Consider the following 24,353-nt stretch of genomic DNA (forward strand, 5'->3'; position numbering starts at 1 on the left):
TCTCCTTCAGAGTCCTGCCCAACCTCAGGGACCTGGACCAGGTCAGCAGAGGCAACAGAGGCTCAGAGGCAAAGTGACTGTCAAGAACACCCAGCAGGGGAGCTAGGGTCCATCAGATACCACGAGTGTGCATTTCCAACTGCACCCGACTCCCACCTGTGTGTCTCGGCCTGGTTTTGGGCCTGGAGATGCCAACAAGAGTCACTGCGCATGGACAGCCTCAGGCCTATGTGACCGCCAGCACAGGGCACAGCGTGGCTTCTTAGCCTGCCATGCAACCTTCTGTATCTACTGGGTCTCAACTCCTCATCTGTGCAGTGAAGACCCTAATGACACTTGCCCCTGGGGTCCTCAGGAGTCGCATGGGGTGAAGGCCTGAGAACGCTGAGCACAGCCTGGCACGCGGCAAGCACTGAAGAAAGGCGGCTGCCTTGTGCATGGCAGCTTCCCCTACTGCTAAGGTGTGCACCTGGAATGCCCCCCAGAGGCCCAGGTGGGTAAAGGCCCAGCGTGGTGCTACTGGGAGATGGAGGAAACTGTAAAGATGAGGGGGAGGTCTTAGGTCACTTGGGGTATGGTTCTGAAGGACAGTGGGACCCCAGCCCCTTCCTCTTCCACATCCTTGCCAGCCAGTGAATGGCTTTGCTTCACTGCACACTCCCACCACACTGCGCCCACTCGCCACAGGTCTGAAGCAAGTGAGCTCTCCAAAACTGTGAGTCAAGATGAACCTTCCTCTTTCTAACTTGGTTGTCTCAGGCATTTTGTTGCAGTAATGGAAGCCAAATGACACCTGTGCACACTGGCTCTGACTGATTACCAGCCTGGCAGCCATTCCAGGCAGGTGCTGTACTAGGCAGCACAACACCTGGGGTGAAGAACCTGTGGGTATGTGGAACCATCCGTCCTGGGTACTACAGGACACCAGCAGCATCCTGGTCAGCCTGCTAGATGCTAATAGCACACTCTCCCCAGTTGTGACAACCAAAAACATCTCCAACCTTGCCAGGTATCCCCAGGAGAGGGGCAGATTACCACAGCTGAGAACTACTGTTTAGGGGTTATTAAAATACAAACCCATTGAAAAATACTACCAATCCTCAGTAACCTTCAGCATGGTATGAATTTTCCTACAGACCCGGCCACAAATGCAAGTTAATGCTTAAACTTTACAAGGGGGCCCCTGGATGGGAAAAGTTTGGGGAGCCCAGGATCGCAACCTTGGTCTCCAGGACAAACTGACACCTTCAACAGCAAGCAACAAAAGGCTGTGCAGAACACAGAGGTCTCAGACTAGCAGCTATGGGCTCCCAAAATTCACATTTCTGGCTCCTAACAAGTCCATTAGGAGTGGACTCGCCTTCCTGCCAAGCTGAAGACAACCCTCTCCTCTGGATGAAGATGGATTCTTCTTCCCTGCACCGGTCCTCACCACTCCCTTCAGTCTTGCATTCAGGTCCCTCTGCCCGACTATGACTTGTGTCTGTAAGCCTTGGCTTAGAGCAAGGAAAACAAGGCCGATGGTGCACGAGCAGGTGGAGGAGTGTCAGTGGTTTGCAGGACTCTGAGCTCCTACCACACAGATGGCCCCTGCCCCGAGGCTCCCACTCACCTCTGCCCACAGCGTAGACACACGGCGGGGCAGCTCCTCGGATCTGGAAGCTCAGAGCCTCTGGGTGGTCAGGGACTTTGATCGTCCTGAGGTGGCAGAAGTGCAGGGAGAGGGCGTGAGGAACAGCAGCACAGCCCCCAGTAACCTGGGGCTACCTGGGGGCCCCCACCACGGAGACTAACGGAGTCTAGCCCAAAAGAGGAGCACACCGGGCCCCCAGAGGTAAAGAGAGGTGCAGACTCAACAGAGCCCATGCATCCACCCTATCAAAGCTCACAATGGGGGGGAGGTGGCCCAAACAATGTATACCCACATAAGTAAACGTAAAAACGATTTAAAAAACTCACAATGATTCCACATTACCCTCCTGTTCCATCTTTCTCACTCTCCTGTCCCAAGGGCCCCTCATGACCAGACCCACACCTCGGCCATTGCTATTTTACTCAGTGATGGCCGATGGGAGGTGGGGAGGTGGTGCTGTCCCTACGAAGACACTGGCATGGGCCCCCTAGAGGACACGGCGGGAAACGCAAGTTTTGACCATTCTCTAGGCAGAGGGGTGGCATGCGACAGGGAGCACAGGGCATCCTTTACCTTGCCCACCTTTGTGCCACAGGGGTATCCCCCACACTGGGGGTAAAGCCCACCTACCAGGTAAAGCCATCCCAGGAGCCTGTCCCACTGTCCTGGAACCTTAAGCAGGTATGTTCCAGCTCAGTGACTTCTGCCTCGACAAAGCAATCAAACCATCCATCACACCTTCCCTAAATCCACTTGCCTTTTTACTGAAACAACCGTGTGTCAAACTTTCCATTGCATATTCACCTCAAATGAAATGAAGCCAGAAGCACCAAATGCCCAGTTTGACACAGAAACACCTGTCCAGTGCCCGTATCCACAATCAAGCACCAGCCTCACCGCCTACTTCTGCTTCTGGCCCTGAATGTCTGGCTCCATCTGCAGCCAGAAGGCTTCTGTCAGAACCTTCCACTTCCTCCACCTGGTGCCCCATTCCTCGAGAAATCCCCTTAATTCCTCTGTCCCCTCCATAAGGTTGTCATCCCAATTCTCAATAACATCTCCCTGACAACCACTCTCCACACACCCTGGCTTCTCTCCCAGCTTTATGTATCAAACTGCACCTCTCTTACCACCACTGGCTCAAGTTTCTATCTGGTTATCTGTGCCCTGCTCCATCCTCCAACCAAGCCTGAGGTCAATGGACGGCAGGAACTGGATCTACCCCAACAGGGATGCACCCCCAGAGACAAGGCACCCCTTGGCACAGGTACACTCAGTTCTGCCCACAAGGAACCAGGATGACCCAGCTCCCCACCTCCCAGCACTGAGGAGCATCAGGCTGGCCCATGGGGACACTCACTCTTTGGCCTTGGTGGCCACAAGGAGGCGTACTGGGCGGCGGGAGCAGAAGGACTGGTTGAGGATGGTCTCCACCTCTGTGAAGGGCCGCAGGAAGACCAGGTCCTCATTGATGGAGTAGATCTTCCTCCCCGCCTGAAGGCCAGCCATCTTGGGGGCAGGAGGGGGGACAGGCACATGGTTATTGACCCCCTTCCTCCTCACCAAAGAACCTGGAATGTTCTAGAAGCCCGGCACAGTCCCAAAAATCCAGCAGGCCAGGAAGCCCGTGAGGGTGCTGCTCCCTCTGGAGTGAGGGGTCCTGAGCCCTCGCTCTGGATGGCCAGCTGCAAAAGCAGGCACAGAAGGTACTCTCCCCAGAGCTACAGCTCCAGGCACCACACTGGGGCAGCCACCTGCTGGGTGACCACGAGGATTTGGCCTAGATGGAAACAGGTACACTGACCTGAACCAAGGCTCCAGCCACCTCCTGCCAGCCTCTTGTAGCATTTAGAAAAAGCCCTCTGCTCCCGCCATGGAAAGAGAGAGGCTCTCACAGCCCTGGGCTCCCCAAAGTTGCACTAGGTGTGCGAGCCCTGAAGAAGCAGGTCTGCCACAGGCTCACTCCCAGGCTGTCCTTGGATGCTGTGGCCATCAGGAAGCCACAGGTTCAGCCCACTAGAGCCCAGATGCTTGGCTTTTCCCACCATCTTGATTCCGAAACCTCCTGCTTTTCCTGCACCTCCCCACAGGACCCAGGAGGGGCGCTGGTGGAACACGCCAAGATGGTCCTGAGCGGCTGGCCCAGCTCAGCCCAGCTCAGCGCCCCCAGCACCTGAAGGCAGGGGTTCTAACTCGGACTCCCCCAGAGGTAATGAAAGAGAAGGAACAGGTGTCCCAGGCCTGCCACGCTGAACCTGCCTCAAGGGACACAGGCACCGGCTCGCCACTTGCATGCTGCCCCACCCTAGGCCTCACCTCGGCCAGCGAGCCCCTCTGCACTGACTTCACTACCACGGCCTTGTTCTTCTCCTCGATGTCAAAGCCATAGTCCTCCTCCTGGGGCAGGATCTGAGGACCAGAGAAGGAAGAGACCCGTCAGGCAGGGGGGCTGAAGGCGGCCCCACCTTCACCCCCACAGGACTGTGTTCCCGTGACTCCCTGCATCCCAGGTCTACCAGGTGGGGGTGAGGATGGCAGTCTGCAGGGCAGCAGCCTCAACCAGACCAGCAAGGTGGAGTAAAACCCGAGCACTGCCTGGCACGAAGTAGGTGTGCAGTGCCCAGCTACTGGATGAGGACACATGCTCAGTCCCCACAGTCTGCTGCAGATCACACGTCTGTTTACTTCTCACTGCCTGATCCCTCTCTCCTGCCAGGTAAGGAAGCATGTCCCTCTCATCACAGTGTCTTGTCACAGTCTACTTGCATACTGTGAGTGCTCAATAAATGTTCACTGACCTAGTGAACAAAACAGACCCCAAGCTGTCCAACCACCAAAAATCTGAGGGAGGAAAGAAACTTGAGATGCTGCAGCCCCTTATAGGGCAGGATGGCAGGGGTGCTGGAGGAAGGCTTGGGGCTCCAAGGGAGAAGGACAGAGTGTGCGTATTCATTCAACAAATATTCCAAGAGTTCCTTCCTCCCTGGTACTTGTGCCAGGTCTCCACTGGGTGCTGGAAATGCTGTTGAAGAAGATCCCTAACCCCTACAACTGCCCATTTAGTGGAGGAGACAGACTAGAAACACCCAGTGTGGTGCAGAGAGCATATGCAGCTTGGATTAAAACAAAGTACTTAAGGGCACAGGGCATGGGGTGGCAGAGGCAGGGGGAGATGATGCCTGAGCTGACAGCCGAATGAAGGGAGTGGGGGAATGTACTCCAGCAAGGAGGCACAGCGTGTGCAAAGGCCCTGAGGCTGGCCCCAAGAATAAGAAGGTAAGGAAAAATACTAGGGTAGCTGGGGTGGAGAGAGGAAGTGGGCAGAGAATATATGTAGGAAATAAAGCTGGAGAGACAGGCACAGCTGCAGAGACCGTACTGAGAGTTTATATTTTATCCTGAGTGTGATGAGAAGTCTGGCCTTAGAGTGAGACAGGTGGCGCCGAGGGAACAGAATTCCCAAAGCACTGCAGGGGAGAAGCTAAATTGGGCAGATTCACACTGGACTTCATGACCTCAGCTCTCTTAGCCCATCTAGATCGCCTGCTGTGAGGAGCTGCTGCTCTCCAGTGGGCAGAGAAAGCAGACTGGGTGGGCGAGGCTGGCACAGAGTCTGAGCAGGGTGGTAAACACTGTTCCTGAATTACATGGACACTGACAGTAACTGAATGTGGCCAGGTCAGCATTCAAGGCTGAGGCCCTGCTCTGCCACTATCGGAAGGTTGCCCAGCTCTGGGAATGAAGGCGCCAGCCCTGCTCTGCTCCTACCAGCAACCGCTTGGCTAGGAGGTTCTCCACCAGCTTGAAATCGTTGCGAAGCTGTTTGTTCTTGCTGCTGGTCCCCTCCATCTCCTCGTCAGCATGGAAGCGGAAGTACTGGGACTCATCCTTGAACTCACTCTTCTCCAGCACTGAAACGCAGACACAGAAGCTTTAGCAGTCTTTGTTAACTGGCGGCCGCAGGCTGGAACCGGTCCCTGGACAAGGCTGCTTTAGCCAACCTGGTGTTTTATTCAAGTAGAATCACGTGCCACCAGTGACACCTTAGCATGCTTCACGTAGAGAGGTGGCTTTCTGAATCCTTGAAAAATCTGAACTTGGCCCACCTGCTATAAAGCTATATTACAAAGCCACAGGAACCAAAACAGTGTGGAACCAGCACGGGAAAGGATCAATAACCAGAGTGAGGTAAGAGGTCACCCCAGAGGCCTATGTGTTGATGGGAATCTGGTATAAGAGGGGTGATAAATGATAGCATGGAATATTCCAAACATGGAGCTGGGAAAACTGGCTCATTTAAGGAAAAAAAAAAAGAAAATCAGATTCCTACCTCACACCATACATAACAATGAAGCCTGGTGGATTAAAGACCTTACATCTGAACAATAAAACTAAAGCTAATGTAGAAGCCAAACAAAACGCACATCTCTGTACTAGAGCAGAGAAGGACTACACTAAAATTAAGGTCCTCTGTTTAGTAACAACCACACAGACAAACCACCGTGCGGTGCTTCTGGCTAGGGATCAGCAAACTAAAGCTCTGTGGCCAACTACGTCTCACTACATGTCCTTATGAATAAAGTTTTATTGGTAACAGCCACGTTGACTTGTTTACACATTGTCTATGGCCACAGTGCCAGAACTGGATCATTTTATGGGCTGTGCAGCCCACAAAGTATAACTTTCTAGATCTGACCCTTTGCCAAGAAAACATGCTCTCCCTAGTTCTAGGACAAGCCGGGGAGATGAGCATAAATAACCAGTGCGAGATCTGATCCCTGCAGCTCACCAGTTCTTTAAGCTCTACGGGAGTAGGCACGCGGTTGTCAAAGGTTTATGGGAGTTCCTTCTTGGACAAGGAAGGGTTTTCTTTTTTTTTGGGTGGTACTGACATTTGAACTCAGGGTCTCAGGCTTGCTAGACAAGTGCTCCACCACTTGAGCCATTAGCCAGCTCTAAGGAAGGATTTTCTGTATCCCTTTTCATGGATGGGGAGACTGAGAGCCAGAAAGGCTAAATAAACCACCCAAGGTCAGAGCCAGCAGGCAGCAGGATGACTCTCATCCCTCATCCAGTCCCTCCCTTCCCACCTGCCTGGCACCTGAGGGGACACGAAGGCTCAGTGAGGTTCAGGAAACTGTCTCAGGCCAGTGGAGCCTCACAACAAGGACAACCAGCTCCCTTTGCCAAGACATCCTGAGGTTGCTGAACACTGCAGCTGTGTCCTCACTTGGTGGCTAAGTGAAAAGTCACTGGTCTTTCTTCTTCCAGTCTCAGGACATCTCCTGGGGGCTCTACCTGTTTGTGAGCAGAGTTCTTGGGCCCCCATTACCACTCTGGAGAAAACAGACTTGCAAACTGCTAGTTTCCCCAGAGCTAGGGAGTCAGGCTCCAGGGGCCAGTGGCTTGACCTCTGCTGTAAACATCAAGTTAGAAGATTCCAGAGTGGAAGTCCCATCGTTGGTCTCAGCCGAAACATTTAGGGAAAGAGCGTGGAGCCCCTGGGGTTGCCAGCTCAGGTGAGGAGGCCCAGGTTCTGTCTCTTGCAGCCAAGGCTTTGTATAGTATGCACCGACCTGGGTTCGAATCCCTCCTCTGCCCCCTACTTACTTTGTGCCCTTTGGCTTCTCAGAGCCTCGGGCTCCTCACCTATGGGGATAACAGAAGACCAACCTGCCAAGGTGGCTGCAAGGGTGACATAGCAAGAGGCATGAATGCCAAGGTACAACAAAAAGCAGAGACAGGGAACAGAAATGGCCTCCACTTCCCTGTATTTGCCTAAGTGAAGCTGGACCACTAGCATCTCGGGCCCTCCCTGGGGACCCCTTAGGGCTGGCAGGCTCAGTTCAAACACGGCCAAGGTGCCACGGAGGCCCCACCCCTCCTCCACTCACTGCCGACCCTCCACTTGGCCACGGCCACAACCCAAGGCTCTGGTCCGTTCCTATTTTAGCCTGTTTTTGAGTTCCAGGCAGGGAAACAGCCGCACCCTGCGATTGCCCCAAGAGGCCCCAAGGGTGTCAAGGTTGCCCGATGGAGAGTCACGCCCCATGGATGTCCTCAGACAGCAGCCTTCCCGGAACGGCAGCGGGGTGGACCCTAATTATCCTCCCACAAATGAGAGGTTCGGCCAGCTGACAGGCGGAGGGCAGCGTTCAGAGGGCTCCACGTGGCTTCTGGGAATGAAGGGTTTGGTGAGATGTGCTGATGACGAGCCGGGCCCGCCCACCTCAGCTGGGGACACAGGCGGTGAGAGTGAGTCCTGACCCCACAGAACCAGGGACTTGCGGAGTTCAAGGGCAGAGGACAGCCAGGACTTCAGGAAAAGGTGGGGAAAGAGGCCTGAAGGGGAGCACGGCCCAGCGGGAACAGCCAAGACTGAAACACTATGGCCCCGCCTGTTTTTCTAAATAAAGTTTTATTGGCACAAGGCCACGCCCATTTGTTGCCTGGTGGCCTTGTAACCTGCTCTGTGCTGCCAGGTAGAGGGGGCAGTGGTGACAGGCTGCACAACCCTTCACAGACGGAGTTTAGTGACCTGAGCTAGGATGGAACAGCAGAGGCCAGGAGGAGAAACAGCTGAGGGACCCTCCCGGGTGTCTCCCAAAGACAACCACCTCTCACCCCTCTACAGGCAGCACTGGGGCCTGCAATGTCACCATCCTCTCCTCCCAGCCCCTCTGACACCCTTCCCACTGTTCTCCAAGGCAGCCAGAGGCAGTTGGTAAAAACCACAGTCAGCCAAGTCCCCCTGTACAGAACCTTCTAGACTCTGCCTTGCTTGCTAGAAGCCAACGTTGCTCTGAGTTTCTTCAACACCCCAGAAGATGCACTCACTTACCTTTTGTTTGGTCCACAGACACACATACACACACACACACACACACACACACACACGCATACGCACGCAAGCATGCAGGCTGTGAGGTCCCAACAGAGCTGGGATTGTCCTGTTCACTACTGTCCCATGGTCAAGCACCATGCCTAGCACAAAGTGGGTACTGCCCCAGGGAACATCGGACAGAACGTCCGTCCAGGAGGCAGGCACAGCCCCGATGGTTCAGCAGCAACTGGGAATAAGGGACAGCAGGGGCTGTTAAAGCTGGGGTGCTGGGGAGGCTGCATCAGAAATCATCAACAAACAAAAGCACTGAAGGACACAAAAGAGAGGCAGGAGGGAAACTACCAGGGCGAAGGCCCCGAGGAATGTTCCAGCCTGGGGATTACCATGGTGCATGAAGCCGTTGTTACACAGGCCCACGCCGAGAGTCACGGCCTCCTCCCGAGTCTGGCAGTCCCCCTGCAATGAACAGAAGGGGACAGCGTTAGGTGGGCCAGCGTCTGAGCAGCTGAGGGTGGCTGAGAAAAAGCAAACAACCACAACCACGCAGGGACGTGGGCTCCAAGGGCAGGATGTCTGCTGGTTTTGTTTACTGTGGTTCCCCAAGAACATGCCTGTGATTAGACCACTTTGTTGTTTAGTGATAAATGACACAAAGGAAAAGAGTGCACGTGTGCATGCGTGTATGTACGTGTGTGCGTGCGTGCATTATTAGGGAAGAACTCGGTACGCGCTAGGCCAGGGCTCTACACTGAGCTACTTTCTCAGCCCTTTTTTTTGTTTTGCAATATAGCCCAGGTTGGCCTTGAACTGACAATCTCCTGCCTCAGCCTTCCAAGTGATGGGATTACAGTGTGCACTGCCGCACTCAACAGAAGTAGAGCTTTTAAGTGCCAGATACTTTGGTTGCCTCCCAACAATCCTTTACAGATTCCTCCTTAGTAACAAAACTCTCACCCATTTCCCAGCCTCCCCGCAGGTGAAGGTAACCAATGAAATGAAAGTAGATACCACCAGTAAGGCATTTTGGCAAAACCTCTTTGTTCATAGCCCATTCTCTCTCTTCCCCCTCCCTGGAACAAAGACGTAATGGCTGAGGCTCTGCAAATCATTCTAGACCACAATGTGACTCAAGGATGGAACCTGCTATGGATGACCTAGTAAAAAGGCACACAGAATGTGGTCCCCAAAGCTCTTGTGTGACTGGCCTAGCCACACTGGGTGCCTCTGGGCTTCTCTCACACAAAAGAGCCACAAAACCTAATTTGTTTTGGTTTCTGTAGCTATGTGTCCATAGTGCTAGAAGTCTGCTCCACCCCAAGCGGGCCTGGCTGCCACTGATGAGCCACCCCAGGAAGCCTGTGCACACTTCGGAGACACCTTCCTTCCTGAGGACACGAAACAGTGCCACACCGCCCTGCCAGGGACAAAGTCACAACCCTGGGGCTCTGGCGGCTGCCCTGTGACGAGACGGTAGATGCTCCAAATGCCAAGGACGCAGAGTGATGGACAGCAGGTTCTCAGTTGTCTTAGCTGAGGACCCCGTGACCATGCACCCCAAGGCCAGCTTCCCCGCCAGCACAATAGGGACATTAGCTGTCCTGTTCCCAAGCTTTCTCAGGATGAGGTACTGAGCAGAGCAGAACCAACACGAAGCCTCACCTGTCCATCCAAGGGCTGAGCAAACCTTACCCTCAGACAAGAAAGAACTTGGCTGTGCAGGCAGCAGGAGCCCCTCCCACAGCATTTAGGGACAGGTCCTGAGGGGTCCTGAGCCACTCTAGCAATCCAAGTTCTCTTCCCCAGAGTTAGGGGTAAAAGTGGAACCTATATGGCCAATGATACTTAAGGGGAAAACCACTGGTGAGGGGCACTGTGGGAAGTTCCTTCTCTTAACACAAGAAATGAAAAGCACTCTCCAACTGTCCCTGCTGCCTACTTTTTTGCAGATGTGATGCCTGGAGCTGTGGCCACCATCTTGTGAATGTAAAGCAACCAGCCGGAGGATAAGCTAGCAAAAGAGAAAAGTAAAAGAAGGCTGGGTGCAAACAGCATTGTGGAGCTCTCTAGTGGCTGAACTCTGTGACAGAAAAACATCTTTACTGTGCAAGTCAGGTTTCCTATTATTTGCAGGCAAAAGCATTCCCAACTGATCCAGTAGGCACTCAATTGATATGCTGCCTCAAGGAACAGAAGGACCTGGAGTCAGAAATGATGACCTGTCCTCAAAGGGAAAACCTTCCTGTGTGACACGATTCTTTGTCCTACCTGCTGAGGCACAGGTGGGGTGAGTCCTGGAGTCAAGACTCACTGCAGCCAGCCTTCCAAGCCACATTCGTGTTCCAGCTCCACTCCACACACTTCTCCATCCGCCCCACCCCAGCCCACGCCTGCAACTCACCCCTCAAGCAACCCTACTCTATGCTCTGAGGCCAACAGGGAGCCCAGAGCCCTGGAGAAGCGGGAAATGAGGCCACCGAGCACCCACAACAGAGGCCCGGCCATCTCAGGGTCCTGGAAGCAGGCGCCTACCCCTTGAGGGCATCACGCCTCCCTGCGGATGGTGGACACTGGGCAGTCCCCCCACACACTGCCTTCCTGCCCTCAAATCCCTCTGCCACCTCTTTAGCCTTCGACGCTTTGTGATTTGGAGCCTCTGTAAAGTGGATGGGGAAAGGTGGTGAAAGACAGATTCCTTTCAGGCACTGCACACACAATGAACTTATCAAGTTCTCAAAGCAAGCTAAAGGGGAAGGTGTTGACAACAATTGGGCGGGGAGTGGGTGCGGGCGCCTGGTGATTTTTTTTGGCTTCACTTGATAGATGGGGAAACTGAGGCACGCAGCAATTAAGTGACTCGTCCAAGGTCACTCAGCTAGGAAGTGGCTGAGCTGGGATATGAACTCAGGTCAGACTGACACAGGCTCTGGGCCAACTGCACACGAACCTGGTGGGGCAGGGCACAGTGGTTAGGAGTTCCACACTTCATCAACTCTAGATTCAAATCCAGGGCCTTTCAAGACCTCTTAGGTCTTGGGGGGGTCCCATATCACAGCCACCAAACCACACCCACCTCTTTCATGAAATATGTTCTTCCAGTTTGAGGTTTTTTTCCCCCAAGGATTTTCCTAAATTCCCCCAAGGATTTTTGAAGTTAGTTAACGCCCTAAAAAATTTACTTCACAGATTGGCTGTGATTTCTCAGCAATTGTCAGTGATCTGTGCAACGTAGACTCCAGGCAGCGAACTGCTTTCAGATGAGCCGGAGCTGCTCGGCTGCTCAGCTGCTCAGCTTGAGGATCACGTGGGGCTTAGCTCTGTAGATGAATTAAACATGGGTCCTTTCTGACTTCCCAGGAGTCCCCTGTCTTTGGGAACCAATATGATCTTCTCACAGACAGCCAATGGGTGTTCTGCGGGCTTTCTGGAGACTCCCAGACTCAGGCAGAGTTCTGGGGCCCTGCTGCCACAAAGCTGTGCACTCCTGGGCGCCCTGCCTCTCTAGGCCCCAGACCCCAACTGTCATGGGTGTAAAGACTAAGTAAGTAACGTGTAAGGTGCAGTCGCGGCCTGGCGAGAGAAAAGGCCACATCAGTGGGGCCATAAGGGAGGAGAGGCAGGCAGCTACTTTGTAATGGGGCCTCAGGGAGCAAACACCTTCGAAAGTCATGCCAAAACTGATGGACAGACTGCCCATGCCTCCGGCCAGCCCGGATCCACTGCTTCTGGAAGGAAATCTGCAGCAAGCTCCATCACACAGAGGCCCCAGTCTGGAGCCAGGATGAGACCAACCGGTCCTGGGTTTAAAACTGAGAATCCCAACACAGAAGCATCCCGGTGTCTACCTGGCAGAGCAGGGATAAGACATGGTCTCCAGCTACTGCCATGGTTGGAGGTAAGCGGGGGACAAGACACAGTCCACGCCTACTGCTGAGGCTTAAATGTTTGTGTCCCTCATAGTTCACGTTAAACGTGGTCCTCCAAGACAAAAGCTTGAAGAAATACAGGCTTTAAGAAGCAATGGAGCTGGGTGCTGGTCCTCACACCTGTAATACTTGCTAATCTGGAAGCAGAGATCAGGAGCCAGCCCTGGGCAAATGGTTCACGAGACCCTGTCTCAAAAAACCCATCACAAAAAGGTTGGCGGAGTGGCTCAATTGGTAGAGGGCCCACCTAACAAGTTTGAGACCCTGACCTCAAACCCCAGTACTGTCAATAAAAAAAAAAAAGAAACAATGGAGTCACAGAGAATAGATGTCTTATGAAAGAGTGTGGAAGAGAAAAGTTGTCCCCTCCCCCTCCCCCTCCTCAAAGGACAGTGCAGCCACAAGGTACCGTCTTGGACGCAGAGGTGGGCCTGCCAGCACCTAGATGCCAGCTGTGAGAAAGGCATTCTTCACAGACCCAGCTCCGTTTGTGTTAGTGCCGCACAAATGGACTGAGGACGTGCTGTGGGATTCAACCTTAATGACTGGGACTTCTCACACCTGCCATGACACCTGCTAGGTTATACACTTGGAGTCACTGTGCTTAGTGAAAGGAGCCCTCAGGACAAGGACAGGTGCTGCAGAGGGCACTTCTGCAGAGCCAGGCCCAGAGGGCAGCAGGGCGGGGGCAGGGGGACGCAGAGTCTGTCGATGGGGGCAGCCACGCACTTAGCTGCGTTCACAAAGCATGAAGATGGCAAATGGGTATGTGTACTTTGCCACAATGAAAAACAATAGAAAAAAATTAAAAACCGTAAGCCAGCCAGGCATAGTAGTGGATGCCTGTAATCCAAGCATTCAGGAGCCAGTGGCAGGGGATCATGAGTTTGAGGCCAGCCTGAGCTACATATTGAGATCCTATCTAAAAAACCAAGCAAACCAAAACAAAACCTCACAAATTCGTGCCCCAGGAAGCACCTCCGCCCAAGCAGAGCATACCACCAGACTGGGCCACCATGTCCTCACCTGTGCCAGCAACCAGTCCACCAGCTTGCTCCCAGGCAGCACTGACTTATAGGTCTTCAGGTGGTGGTCTCGATCCCTGGGGGAGGCAACAGGTGAGTGAGAGCTCAGTGGAGGGGGCTGCCCTGGGTCCTGAGACCAGCCCATGAGTGGAGGAGGCTCAGGGGAGCGGGGCAGGGACCAAGTGGCAACCAGACCTCCTCTGACTTTCTCTGTGGCTGGAGAAAGGGACATTCCACATGGTGGCGGGTGGGGGGGGTGCTTTGCACAGAGCAGGCCAGAGGGACAGCCTTGGGTTCTAAAATTTCTCTCGAGCCCAGGGGCCTCACTGGAGCTGCGGTGCCCCCTGGGGAGCCTTGGCTGGGTCATGACCTGGGGCTGGGTGCTCTGAGCAACCCACGGTGCCCGGAGGCCCTAACCCAAGGATGCATCCTGGGCAAATGTGAATAGCGCGCAAGCCGAGGAGCCCCATGTCCCTAAGGGAGAGGCCGCCAGCAAAGCACCCAGACCCCACTGGCCTTTTCCCTTCTGAGTTGGTGCTGACGCTCCTGTGTCCAAAGGCGCCCAACTAAGCCAACACAGAGGCTCTCTTGGGGCCAGGGTGACGGTAAGGACCCAGCAGAGAGCAGGCAGGTAGGGGGTCCTAGGTTCTCTGTGAGCGCTCCTCCCGCCCAACCTGGGTAGGACAGGTGCAGGGACCACCACACCAATGCTCCCAGCCTCTGTGGCCACAATGCATGAGGTCCATGGCTGCACGAGAAGACGGATGGAGTCTGGTGGGGATGTACTCGGGCTTAGGAAGGGGGAGCCAAGAAGATGAGGTACACAGGCAAGGACGGCCCCCTCCGTGGGGCCAGCACAGTGCAGCAGGTAGCAGAGGAGGCAGAGCTGGGAATGTGGGGGTCCCAGGGCCTGACTTCTGAGGGCAGCAAATGCAGGACAGGTCCTCCCCCTTGGCCTCTGAGAGAGACAACAACCTCTGGACAGGGCAAAGGGAGCTGCAGCTGGGTGAGGTCACCTCTCTGTCCTTCACCCACAACTCTAAGCTTCGTAGTAAAGAGAATGACCAACAGCTGCCATGTACAGTGCTGAGGGCTATTCACAGCCCCTCCCCTGACTTTAATCTTGAAACAGCCCAAGAGGTGGGAGCTACTGCTGTGCCCATTTCACAGATACAGGGAAATCACCATTCAACAGTCACTTGACAAACACTTGCCCAGTGTAACCTTGCCCTAGGCCAGCACTCCCCAATATGTGGCCATTTTAATTTAAATTCAATCAATAAACTCAAATTTAAAATAACATGAAAGCAAAATAGAAGTCACATCCCTCAGCCTGGAGTGCTTGAAAGCCACAGTGGTTCCTGCATGGGACTACACAGAACCCAAGCACGTGGAGCAAGTCAGTTCCTTCTGCCAGCTCTGCTGACCAGTGCTGCACCAAAATGAAGTGAGGGAGGATGGAGAGCACAGGTGAAGAAGGTCGGGGTAGAGCACTCCATAGGAACAGCAGTGCAAGGGCCCGGAGGCGCAGCATCGCCTCATCCCCAATCACAGAGGACAGCTGGGACAAGGTCACCACCAGGCTGACTCAAACTCCGTCTGCCTGCTTCCAGAACTGACATCTTCACTGCCACCGCAGAGCCCCCCAGAAACACTCACTTCCTCCTGTGACACGCCCATAGGGCAGACACTGCTAAGCTCCAGGAGATGGAGGAGGCTAGGGCTCAGAGAGGTTAGGATGCAGTGGGAATGCAGAGATGGAGGGGACTTACTTGATAACTGGAGTGTAGAGGCTGTGAAGACGGCAGTAGAGCCTGACACCCTGAAAGGAGAAGGGGTGTCAAGGATCAGAAAGACCCCAGGCTGCTGGAGAGACAGTGCTCAGAATGGGGGGAGGGGGACACCCTACCTGGGACAGGGTGTCAGGTTCATGGGACTGGAGAGACATCCCTACCTTGTACAAGACATCAGAGTGCTGGGGTCAGAGGGACATCTCTACATTGGACAGGACATCAGGGTCGCGGGGTTGGCCTACCTTGGACAGGGTGTCAGGATTGTGGTGGAGCGGATGTTCCTACCTTGGACATGACATCCTCTAGCTCGCTGCGGGCCTTGTAGGTGCCATCATCGTAGCGGAAGCGGTACATCACCTGCTCATTCTTGAACTGGTGCTTGTCAGAAACTGGAAGGATTGGGGTGCAGTGAGGCGGGGCATCCCCCTCCATCCAGCCTGGCCCATGCTCTGAGGCACCAGCTGCCACTGCCTCCCAGTCCTGCAGGGGGGACCCAGGGTCTCTGGCATTCTCAAGGCCAGCTGAGCTCTGTGGCTTGGCCAGGGATCTAGAGGGGATAAGGCCCAGAAACGCAGAAATGTCTGATCGGGCTCATCCTGTCCCTGGGATCTGTGGGGACCAAGTCCTCTGGACTCTGAGACCACATTGCTGGGCTCTCACATGGCCACCTCACGGGGTCCGGGACGGTCAGATCCACTAACAAATCCCATGAAGCCTCCAAAGCCCGGAGACAGCAATTCCCACCTTGCACCCTGAGCAGAGCCACCACCACAGCCTTGAGGCCCCTGCTGTCCCCACCACCCCCCTGCCCCAGGACCCAGTAAGCTCTGCACAGCAGCCAGCAGGGCCCTTTGTAATGCATGAGCAGGTTCTTCCTCTGACTACCCTTGCCTCCTAGACCCCAGTAGGCCCCGTGCTCTCTGACCTCAACCCTTAGGCCTCTGGGGCCCTCGCCTCCTCACGTGCCCCTGCTCTCTGAGAGGCAGCCTGCTGGCCTCCTTGTCATTCCCTGGAGAATCCTCTTAGAGTCCTCTTGGGCCACTGCACCAAAGAAGTCTTGCCTGGAACCACAACGCCCACCTGGTTCCCCCTCTCCTCAGGCACTGGCTCACATATCACCTTCAGAACAGGCCCCACACTGACACTGTTCTCCTCCTCCCTGCCCTCTCCCCACCTACCACACCTGCACAGATGCCTTTCATTACCTTCTTCCTATCATCCCCCCAACTACAAGGTCAGCTTCATGGCCACGGGAATTTTCATTTGTCCTGACGTCACTGTTAACACTGTGTCAGTATAGCAAGCACTCAACAGATATTTGCTGAATGACCAAAACTTAAAAAGCATGTTCTTTGCTGTTTCAAAAAATGAGGCAGAAAATTCTGTTCCCATCCCTAACTTTTCTGACACCCTAGGTGATCTCCTACACCAGGGTGTCTAATATTCTGAGACCAGCACTGTACCATGGAAGCCTCTGGGTCAGGGGAATTGCAGCTCCACTGGAGTCTGACTTGCTCCCCCACCCCAGCCAGACTACTCTCCCACTCACCATGGTGAATAATACCATTCTCCAACAGGGCTTGGCCCAAATTGACCCCTTCTTCTGTCTTGCTGATTTCACCAATTTCCAGGAGCCAGGCAACAAACTCACTGCCAAAAACAGAAGATGCAGTTGAGAGATCTTGCCAATTCCTGGGACCAGCACCAAGCTGGTCTGGCCCCATCCCCCTGGGGGAACAACAGCTAGACCTTCCTACAAGCAAGCAAAGCGCGAGACCCCATAGCCCATGGGGCTCTCCTGAGGCCCTGAGCCTTTCCTCATGATGGGTGGGAGGATGAGTGGAAAGGTAAATGAGCAGATAGGTGGATGAATAGATGGATAAGTGGATGCATGGGTTGTTGGCTGCATGGATAGATGAGCTGATATGAATGGGTAGATGAGTGGATGGGTAGATGTATGGATGGATGGATGTACAGATGGATCAATGGATGGATGGATCGATGGTGAGTAGAGGAAGGAAAGGCAGGATGGGAAGGGTAGGTAGATGAGTAGATGGGTAAATGGCTCGATGCAGATAAATGAATGAGTGGACAGAGACATGAATGCATGAATTGCTGGAGGGTAGATGGGTGGATCAGTGATGAGTGGGTAGACAGACGAATATAAGGAGATAAACAAACAGAAAAAAGTGGCCAGAAAGATAACTGGGGGGAGTCAGGAGAGCCAAAGGTGTTGAAATTATGTCATTTCCATACATGAAACACTTGACTAGGCTACCCCCTTACTCAGAATACAAATTCTGCTGGAATGATGAAGCCCTGCACATCTGTCTCCACCATCCCTGTACTTATCTCCTACACCTCCCATCTACTGTGCTTTAGCCCCACCCAGCATCTGCCCCTTCTTAAAAAATTCCAGACTCCTCTCTGCCTCGGGGCTTTCCACTGGCTGTTCCCGCTGACTGGAAATGCTCTTCCCCCACTAGTCATATGACCATTCCTTTTCATCCTTGAGGCCTCAGCACCAATGTCACCTCCTCAGAGGGCATTTCCTGACTTATATAATCAAAAGTAGGCCTTACCCTGACACAATCCACCCATCTCTGGCTGTACTTCCTTTCCTATACTTGTCACTTCTAGAGTTACTTCATTTACAGATTTACTCATGTGTTTGCCTGTCGCCTCCCCCGGCCAGAAGGTCTCCATGTGGACAGGAAGCTGCGTTTATCTTATTGCTGTGTTCCAGCTCCTGGAAGAGGGCCTGACCCACAACAGGGCTCAAAAAACATTCAGAGACCCAGTGGAGAAACAAACCATTGAGCAAGAAGGGTGTTTGGGGTCAGCAGGAAGGTTTGAGGGGCAGAGGTGCTCCCAGGCCAGGGGAAGGCAGGCAGCTTTTCTGACCCCATGGGTTAGAGGCTCTGCCAGGCCCCCATGCCCCGGTTCTTGTGGGCCCACTCACATGGAGCCAGGCCACCTCTCTGTGCACAATGAACACAGGGCTTATCAAAACCAGCTGTCCCGCCTCCAATTACAGGGGGATCTATTTTTAGAAGGCCCTGCCTGTGAGTAGGTAGCACACACTGAAGCATTCAGAAAGCTCCCCTGGAGGCCAAGGGAGGGAGCAAAAGGAAATGGATTTGTTTTGTGCAGCCAGAGCCCAGGTGGGAAAGTTCATTCTGGGCTTGTCACCCCAGTTCCATTATCCAAGCCCCCAAACTCAGGGACAGGGAACAAGCTGCAGTTCCAGGAGAACAGATGTCTACGTGACCACTCTTGGGAGCCAGAGACTATGTCCGGCTGCTGACCAGCTGTCCAATTGGGGGCCACTTCTGGCACTGACTAGTGCCCTGTGGCCAGGGTGGGGTAGGAGACAGGAAGTGTCCCACACAGCTTCTGGGGCCGAACACAGCCAGAGGACAGCCATCCGAGCTGTGACTCTGCCCAGGCTGGGCCTTGCCACCTCCTTGGGGATCAAACTGGGCTCACAGTTTGCCCGGCACATTGGGACCCTTCAACAGGGTCCATCTGCCAAGTGGCTTACTCTAAGGCCTCACGGATTTAGTAAGTAGACTTTTTAATCATACAGAATCCTAAGCTGGGATCCAGTATGCAAAATCAGCTCAAATTCATCTCTGATGCATGGACTTCAGACTCCAGTGAACAGGCAAAGCAGGCCAGTTAGAGCCCATGCTGAGCCAGCAAGCACCTGTTTTGCCTAAAGTAGCAGCCAGTGCTTGGTGTGGCTCACCACACCACCGCCCCTCAGGAAGACTAACGTGTGGAACGACTTTCAAGAGCGGGTGGAAATCCGGCACTTCCTATGAAATCTCCTCACTGTTAAATGCTGATTTTTCGGATACCACCACGTGGGCCAAAGAAACACACCTTCCAACTTCACTGGGTCAGTGGGATGCTGGAGTGCAGGGAAAGGTGCCTCAGGCGAGGCTCAGCATCCACAGGGCCGTGAGGGAGAAGCGTGGTTAGGAAGCCTGCAATCTGCCAGCTGACGGGCTGGGGAGCAAAGGGCAGAGAGGCCCAGGCTTCCAGAGAGACAAGGTAGAGAGATGCCAGGAGGTCACCCAGCGTGAGCAGGCTGAGACTCAGGCCATGGAGAGATGGCCTGACTTTCATCCCACCTTCCCTCCTGACCCTAGGGCAGGCCCAGTCAAGGCTGGGCCCAAGGACATCACTGTACCCTAGAAAACTACCTGCTCTGAAACCCAGTGTGCCACTCACTCACTAGCACAGCACCCCTTTCCTGCCTGTCTCCTGGGTGCTGGGGGGTCATATTATCACCTGTGACCCCCTCTGCTCAGAGATGCTCCCTGATGTGCCTACCCCAATACCTGCAAGTAACTGCTGGTCAGCAATTACACAACCCTGCACCTGCACTTGTAGGGCCTGGCTGGCCAGGCCCACCTGGGAGCTTCCAGTCTGCCAATGTCCACAACTGGATGACATCTAACCAGTCAAGGGTGGAACCAAAGGACTCTCTCCCCAGGAAGCCTTCCCTGATTGCCCCCTGACAGAAACACCTTGTCCCTCATGCTCCCCTGAGCTCTGATAACTCCAATGGTGCCCCTGTTCAAGGCCATGTGACAATTTCCATTCTTACCTCACTCTCTCCACAAGTTTCTTCCCAGAGCACCTAGAATAAAACCTGACCTGGTACCCAGGGCCTGATCTGGCCCACTCTAACTGCTGGCCCTTGTTCTCCACCCCCCTGGCCACTCATGACTCCTGCCATGTCGGCCTCCTCACTATTCCTCCCTTACTCACAGCTCAGTTCAGTCACAGGACTTTTGTACCTGCTGTTCCCTTGGCCAGGAACGGTGTTCTCCAGGTCTTCTCAAGGCTGGCTCTTGCTTGTCACTCCAAACTTAGTTTAAATGTCACTTCCCCAGAGAGGCCACCCTGCCCACCCCAGTTGAGTCAGCCCCCATTTCCTCTCTGCCTTATGTCACCTACTTGTTCCCTACAGCATTCATCTACTCATGGATCCATCCACTCATGGATTCTTCTTCTGTATTTTTCGACTTGTTTACTGTCTGATTCCTCCACAGGATGGTACCTCCCTGAAACAGGGATTTTTGTCTGTGTGACTTTGTGCTGAACATTTTCCCTCTCTGAGCTTCAGTTTCCTCTCACCCTTAAAATGGGGACAGTGGCAGTGGCCCGGCTGCCAGCACTGCCTGAGTTAAAAGACGTGGCAGAACCAGTGAGTGGGAGCAGAGAAAGGAAGGGCTAGATACCCCTGTCTCCACAGCCACCAATTCCATTTATCAAAGGGACCAAGGACTCTGGGAGGAGAACACTCAGGGGCTGCACCCTGGTGAGGACAAGGCACAGGCAGGTGGACAGGGAAGCCATGTGGGGAGAAGGGTGTTCTCAGAACATCTCCCACAGGAAGTCTGGTCCTTTGCAGCCCATGGTTATAAAACTGGTTTCAAAGCTGGCCAAGATCCAACTGCGGAGTGAGAACCCACCCTAATCCTTCCTGAAGAGGCTGAACTATAATCACAGGTAGGTTCACCCCATCTGATCTGCTGCTAGGCAGGCAGCCAGAAGGTACCCCCCAAAGAAAAGCCACCTCTCCTTTCCGCTCAGGATTAGGGATTAGCGAATGGAGCCAAGCCAGCACCCTCCCCCTCACAGCTAGGTTGGCTCCGGACTCCTGGGGCCCAACTCTGCCTTCCATAGACCCTCAGGAACCCAGAGCTAAAGTTGCTGAGCCCTGAAGCAACAGGTGGCTGGGTTCCAGGTCATCCCCAAAGCCGGCCCAGCACCCATCCAGCTCCAGGCCTCAGGCCAACCCTGGCTCCCTTCCTACTCCACATCAGCTCTGTGCCCATCTCACCCCAACCCCCCATCCATGTGACATGGGGCGTGCAGCAGACTCTTCAACCTCAACACAGCCCAAGCCAGCTTCTACATCCCAAAGCTGTTCCCCCATCCTCCTTCCCCTGCCACATCCCGGTTCTCCACCTGGCCTCGGGGTAGCCCCCCTCCCTGTGGTTCCACCTCTCTGCCCCAGATTCCTCAGCTCACTGTCCCTTCCAATGCAGGCCCAGGCTCCTCTCTGCACATGACCCCTTTCAGGTCTGTTCAGCCTTGTGGCCCAAGGCCAACTAAATACCATCTCCCCAAGGAGTTTCCCAATTCAGACTTTTCTCCCTAAGTCAAGATTTTACTTCCATCCAACAGTCAACGGCACTGCCATTCAAACTGTGCTGAGGACTCAGCACTGCCTGTCGCTGTCCTCCTCCTCCGTTCTGATCACAGCTGCAGCCCCCCGGGGCTCCTAGCCAGGCCCGAGAGAACAGGGGCAGAGATGTGCACACAGTGGGCCAGAGAAGACCTTGGCTCCAGCATGCATTGGGACTGCTGATGCCAGGTCACAGAAGTGGTGGTTTGTGGCAAAGTTGTTTGGAAGGCCTGCCACGGGGACCCCGCCAGCCTCTTCAGACTCTGAGAGCTGCTCCCCATGGGCTGGAGGTGCTTTGGTAGTAAGGGCTGGGCAGGACCCCGGAGCCAAGGGCGAGGGATGGGGCGGGCCACTCACTTGCCAAGGAAGCACTTGGGCACGGTGCTCAGCTTTCTCCGGCGGTCCTTGATCAGGTTCCCCTTCCTGCTCATCATGTGATATAGCTTCTCCCCCTTCTCCGCGACCATGACGTAGGCATCACGCTCCATGCCCAGCTTCAGGCCTGTGCAGGGCACAGTCAGCACCAGAAAGGGTGCCATACCCAGGGGACAGGGAGACAGCCAGCCCCACCTGCCCACCCCCCACCAGGGTTCCCCAGGCAGTACCTCAGACCCCTGCTACAGACCCTCAAAAGAACCCCTTCACAGCTGGGATGGTGGAGACCCAGAGAGGGTCAGTCCTGAAAGAACAGACCCACAGCCTCCCCCCGAGCCAAGCCCCAGAACTGCATCCCTCCCCCTTCTTCCCCAACCTGAGGGGCATCTCCTAACACAGAGGCCAGAGGACCTACTGGCAGCTTCATCAAGTCAGGGTGGGAAGTCTGCTGTCCCACCAGACAGAACCCTGGCCCTAATCTGTGCCTATTTTTCTGCATGGACCCCATGTAGTCCTGACAGTAACTAATCACAGGAAATGCTTTCACAGCACCTACTGCCTGCCCTGTACTCCTCATCAGAAGCCTGTCAGAATAGGTACCAGGGCTATCCCCACAGGGAGGCTCAAGAGAAGCCAGGCTCTCTGTCTGAGGATGTCCAGCCAGAGGTGCCAGAACCAGGATTTAGGCCCAGCATGTTGAGATCCAGGTCTGGGCCCTGGACCAGTCCCTGCTCCACCCATCACCCCTGTGCACCCAGCCCTGGTGTTAGGGTTTGGGCAACACCCAATTCTAACGACAGGTCCTCACAAGGCCACACCCCACTCACAATCACATATGCCCAGCCCTGATCACAGGCCTAGGCTCTACCCACAAAGATACTGATGAGCCCCACCCAGCCAGGCCTGCTCTTGAGCCCCACCCCACCCTAACTACATCCAGCCCTGAGTAATTTCAGAGGTCACAACTTTGCCCAAGCAGGTGCCAAATTCAGTTTATTTGGCCTGATGCCATCTCAACGCAACATTTAGCACCAGGAAGCACCACTGAAGAGCCAGGTGTCTAGCTTCTCTGCAAAAGTATCCACAGGGGTAGCCATCTGGGCAAATGCTCCTGTAGGGGAGGGAGGAGTGATTTACACTTGATGGGAGGAGGGGGAGGAGGGAAGCAGGTGGACTTGGCCTGTATTTGGAAGGCAGAATTGCAGGACCTTGCTGATCTACATAAGTTGGGGGGTAGGGAGGGAAGGAGGGGTTCAGGGATGGCACCAAGACTTCCACTCTGAGCTCTAAGCAGATGGAGGTCCCTTCCATTGTCACACGGTGGGGGGGGGGGGTGTCGAGAGATGAGCAGGGGTAGAGCAAAGAACAGGGTGGGAATGGTGAGTTCTGACTGAGCCATGAGCACATGTGAAGGGTCTGTGACACAAACAAGCAGGCAGGACAAGCACAGGAGGAAACAGAGGCCTGTTCTTCCTCTGTCAGACTGGGAGGTAAGGAAAGTTTTAGGACCACAAGTCAGATTTCCAAGTATGGTCAATTCCAAGGCTTCAGCCCTCTGCATCAGGGAGTTCTGTCGCCATCCACCACATGTGATCGCTGTGGCCTGGGGAGCTAACGTAACTCCTGAACACACCAAGGCTCCCGCTTCCCAGCCTGGTGGTCTCTGCACAATAGTTCAGGGCCCAGACACAGTTCAGAGCCCACTCCTAACCCCCACCTGCCACCTTCAGCCCCTCACTCCCTTCTGTGAACTGCCTCTGGGTGCCTGGCCCGGACAGGGCCCCCATGTTTAATGGAAGCTCCACAGGTCCCTTCACCCAAACTTTGATTTGGTGACCAGCAAACAGAAAACCTGAGGCAATAAAGAGCATGTCATCTCCCAGCACACCTAGGTGCAGACCTGGGCAAGTGACCACCACCTGCCATCCTTAGGTACCAATTCCCAACACAATCCCAGAGCTCCCACCTGGTAACCTGCTTCCTGCAGCTCCGGCCCTTCTGGAAAGGACCCTCTGCCCCTTCCCCAGGTGCAGCCCTCAGTCTACAGAAGCTGTGCAAAGCCCAGGGGGCCCAGGAATGTCCCCAAGCCTCCCATCTCCAGGGAGCCCAGAAGGGCCAGGCCACTCACTCTCACGCTGCTCCCGCTCACGGATGATGGCATCCAGCCACTTCTGTTTCTCCTCAGCGGTCTTGGCCATGCAGACAAACCACTTGTTCTTGGCCGTGTTGTGGATCTTCCAACCATTGGTGACAGTGTAGCCGTTGCTGTGGTAATCAGCTGGTGGGGCAGGAAGTGAAGAGGGGGTCAGCAGGCTCAACCACAAGACCCCCAACAGTGGCAGGCCCAGCCGGACCAGCCCTTCTGCTCCAGATGGAGGAGGAGGGCCAACACCATGGTCAGGATTTGGCAGTTGAACTTTCAGTCCTTCAAAGGCTCCCTCTCCTGACTGATCTCCCATAAGCAAGGACAACCTTTTACAAAGACCCCTCCACAAATTCAGGAATGGCACAAAGAGACACCTGCCCAGAGCCCAGGAAGGCCTCCTGGCTCC

The 24,353-nt window shown here is 54.5% G+C and overlaps 1 protein-coding gene across 2 annotated transcripts in view; it reads right to left on the reverse strand.

The window, feature by feature from the left end:
* The window catches only part of Prex1 (phosphatidylinositol-3,4,5-trisphosphate dependent Rac exchange factor 1), a 141,316-nt gene that overhangs the window by 22,087 nt on the left and 94,876 nt on the right, over window positions 1-24,353 (reverse strand). For both annotated transcript variants that reach the window (XM_020169946.2, XM_074074951.1), the window contains exons 9-19: window positions 23,930-24,079; window positions 21,784-21,928; window positions 16,768-16,868; window positions 15,504-15,607; window positions 15,198-15,247; window positions 13,427-13,502; window positions 8,861-8,933; window positions 5,402-5,544; window positions 3,950-4,042; window positions 2,994-3,142; window positions 1,613-1,698 (exon numbers count right to left, since the gene is read on the reverse strand). In XM_020169946.2, the coding sequence (XP_020025535.1) occupies window positions 1,613-1,698; window positions 2,994-3,142; window positions 3,950-4,042; window positions 5,402-5,544; window positions 8,861-8,933; window positions 13,427-13,502; window positions 15,198-15,247; window positions 15,504-15,607; window positions 16,768-16,868; window positions 21,784-21,928; window positions 23,930-24,079 (1,170 nt within the window). The remainder of the gene's footprint in view (window positions 1-1,612; window positions 1,699-2,993; window positions 3,143-3,949; window positions 4,043-5,401; window positions 5,545-8,860; window positions 8,934-13,426; window positions 13,503-15,197; window positions 15,248-15,503; window positions 15,608-16,767; window positions 16,869-21,783; window positions 21,929-23,929; window positions 24,080-24,353) is intronic.

This window comes from Castor canadensis, chromosome 5, assembly GCF_047511655.1.
Source record: "Castor canadensis chromosome 5, mCasCan1.hap1v2, whole genome shotgun sequence".
In the NCBI taxonomy this organism is placed as follows: Eukaryota; Metazoa; Chordata; class Mammalia; order Rodentia; family Castoridae; genus Castor; species Castor canadensis.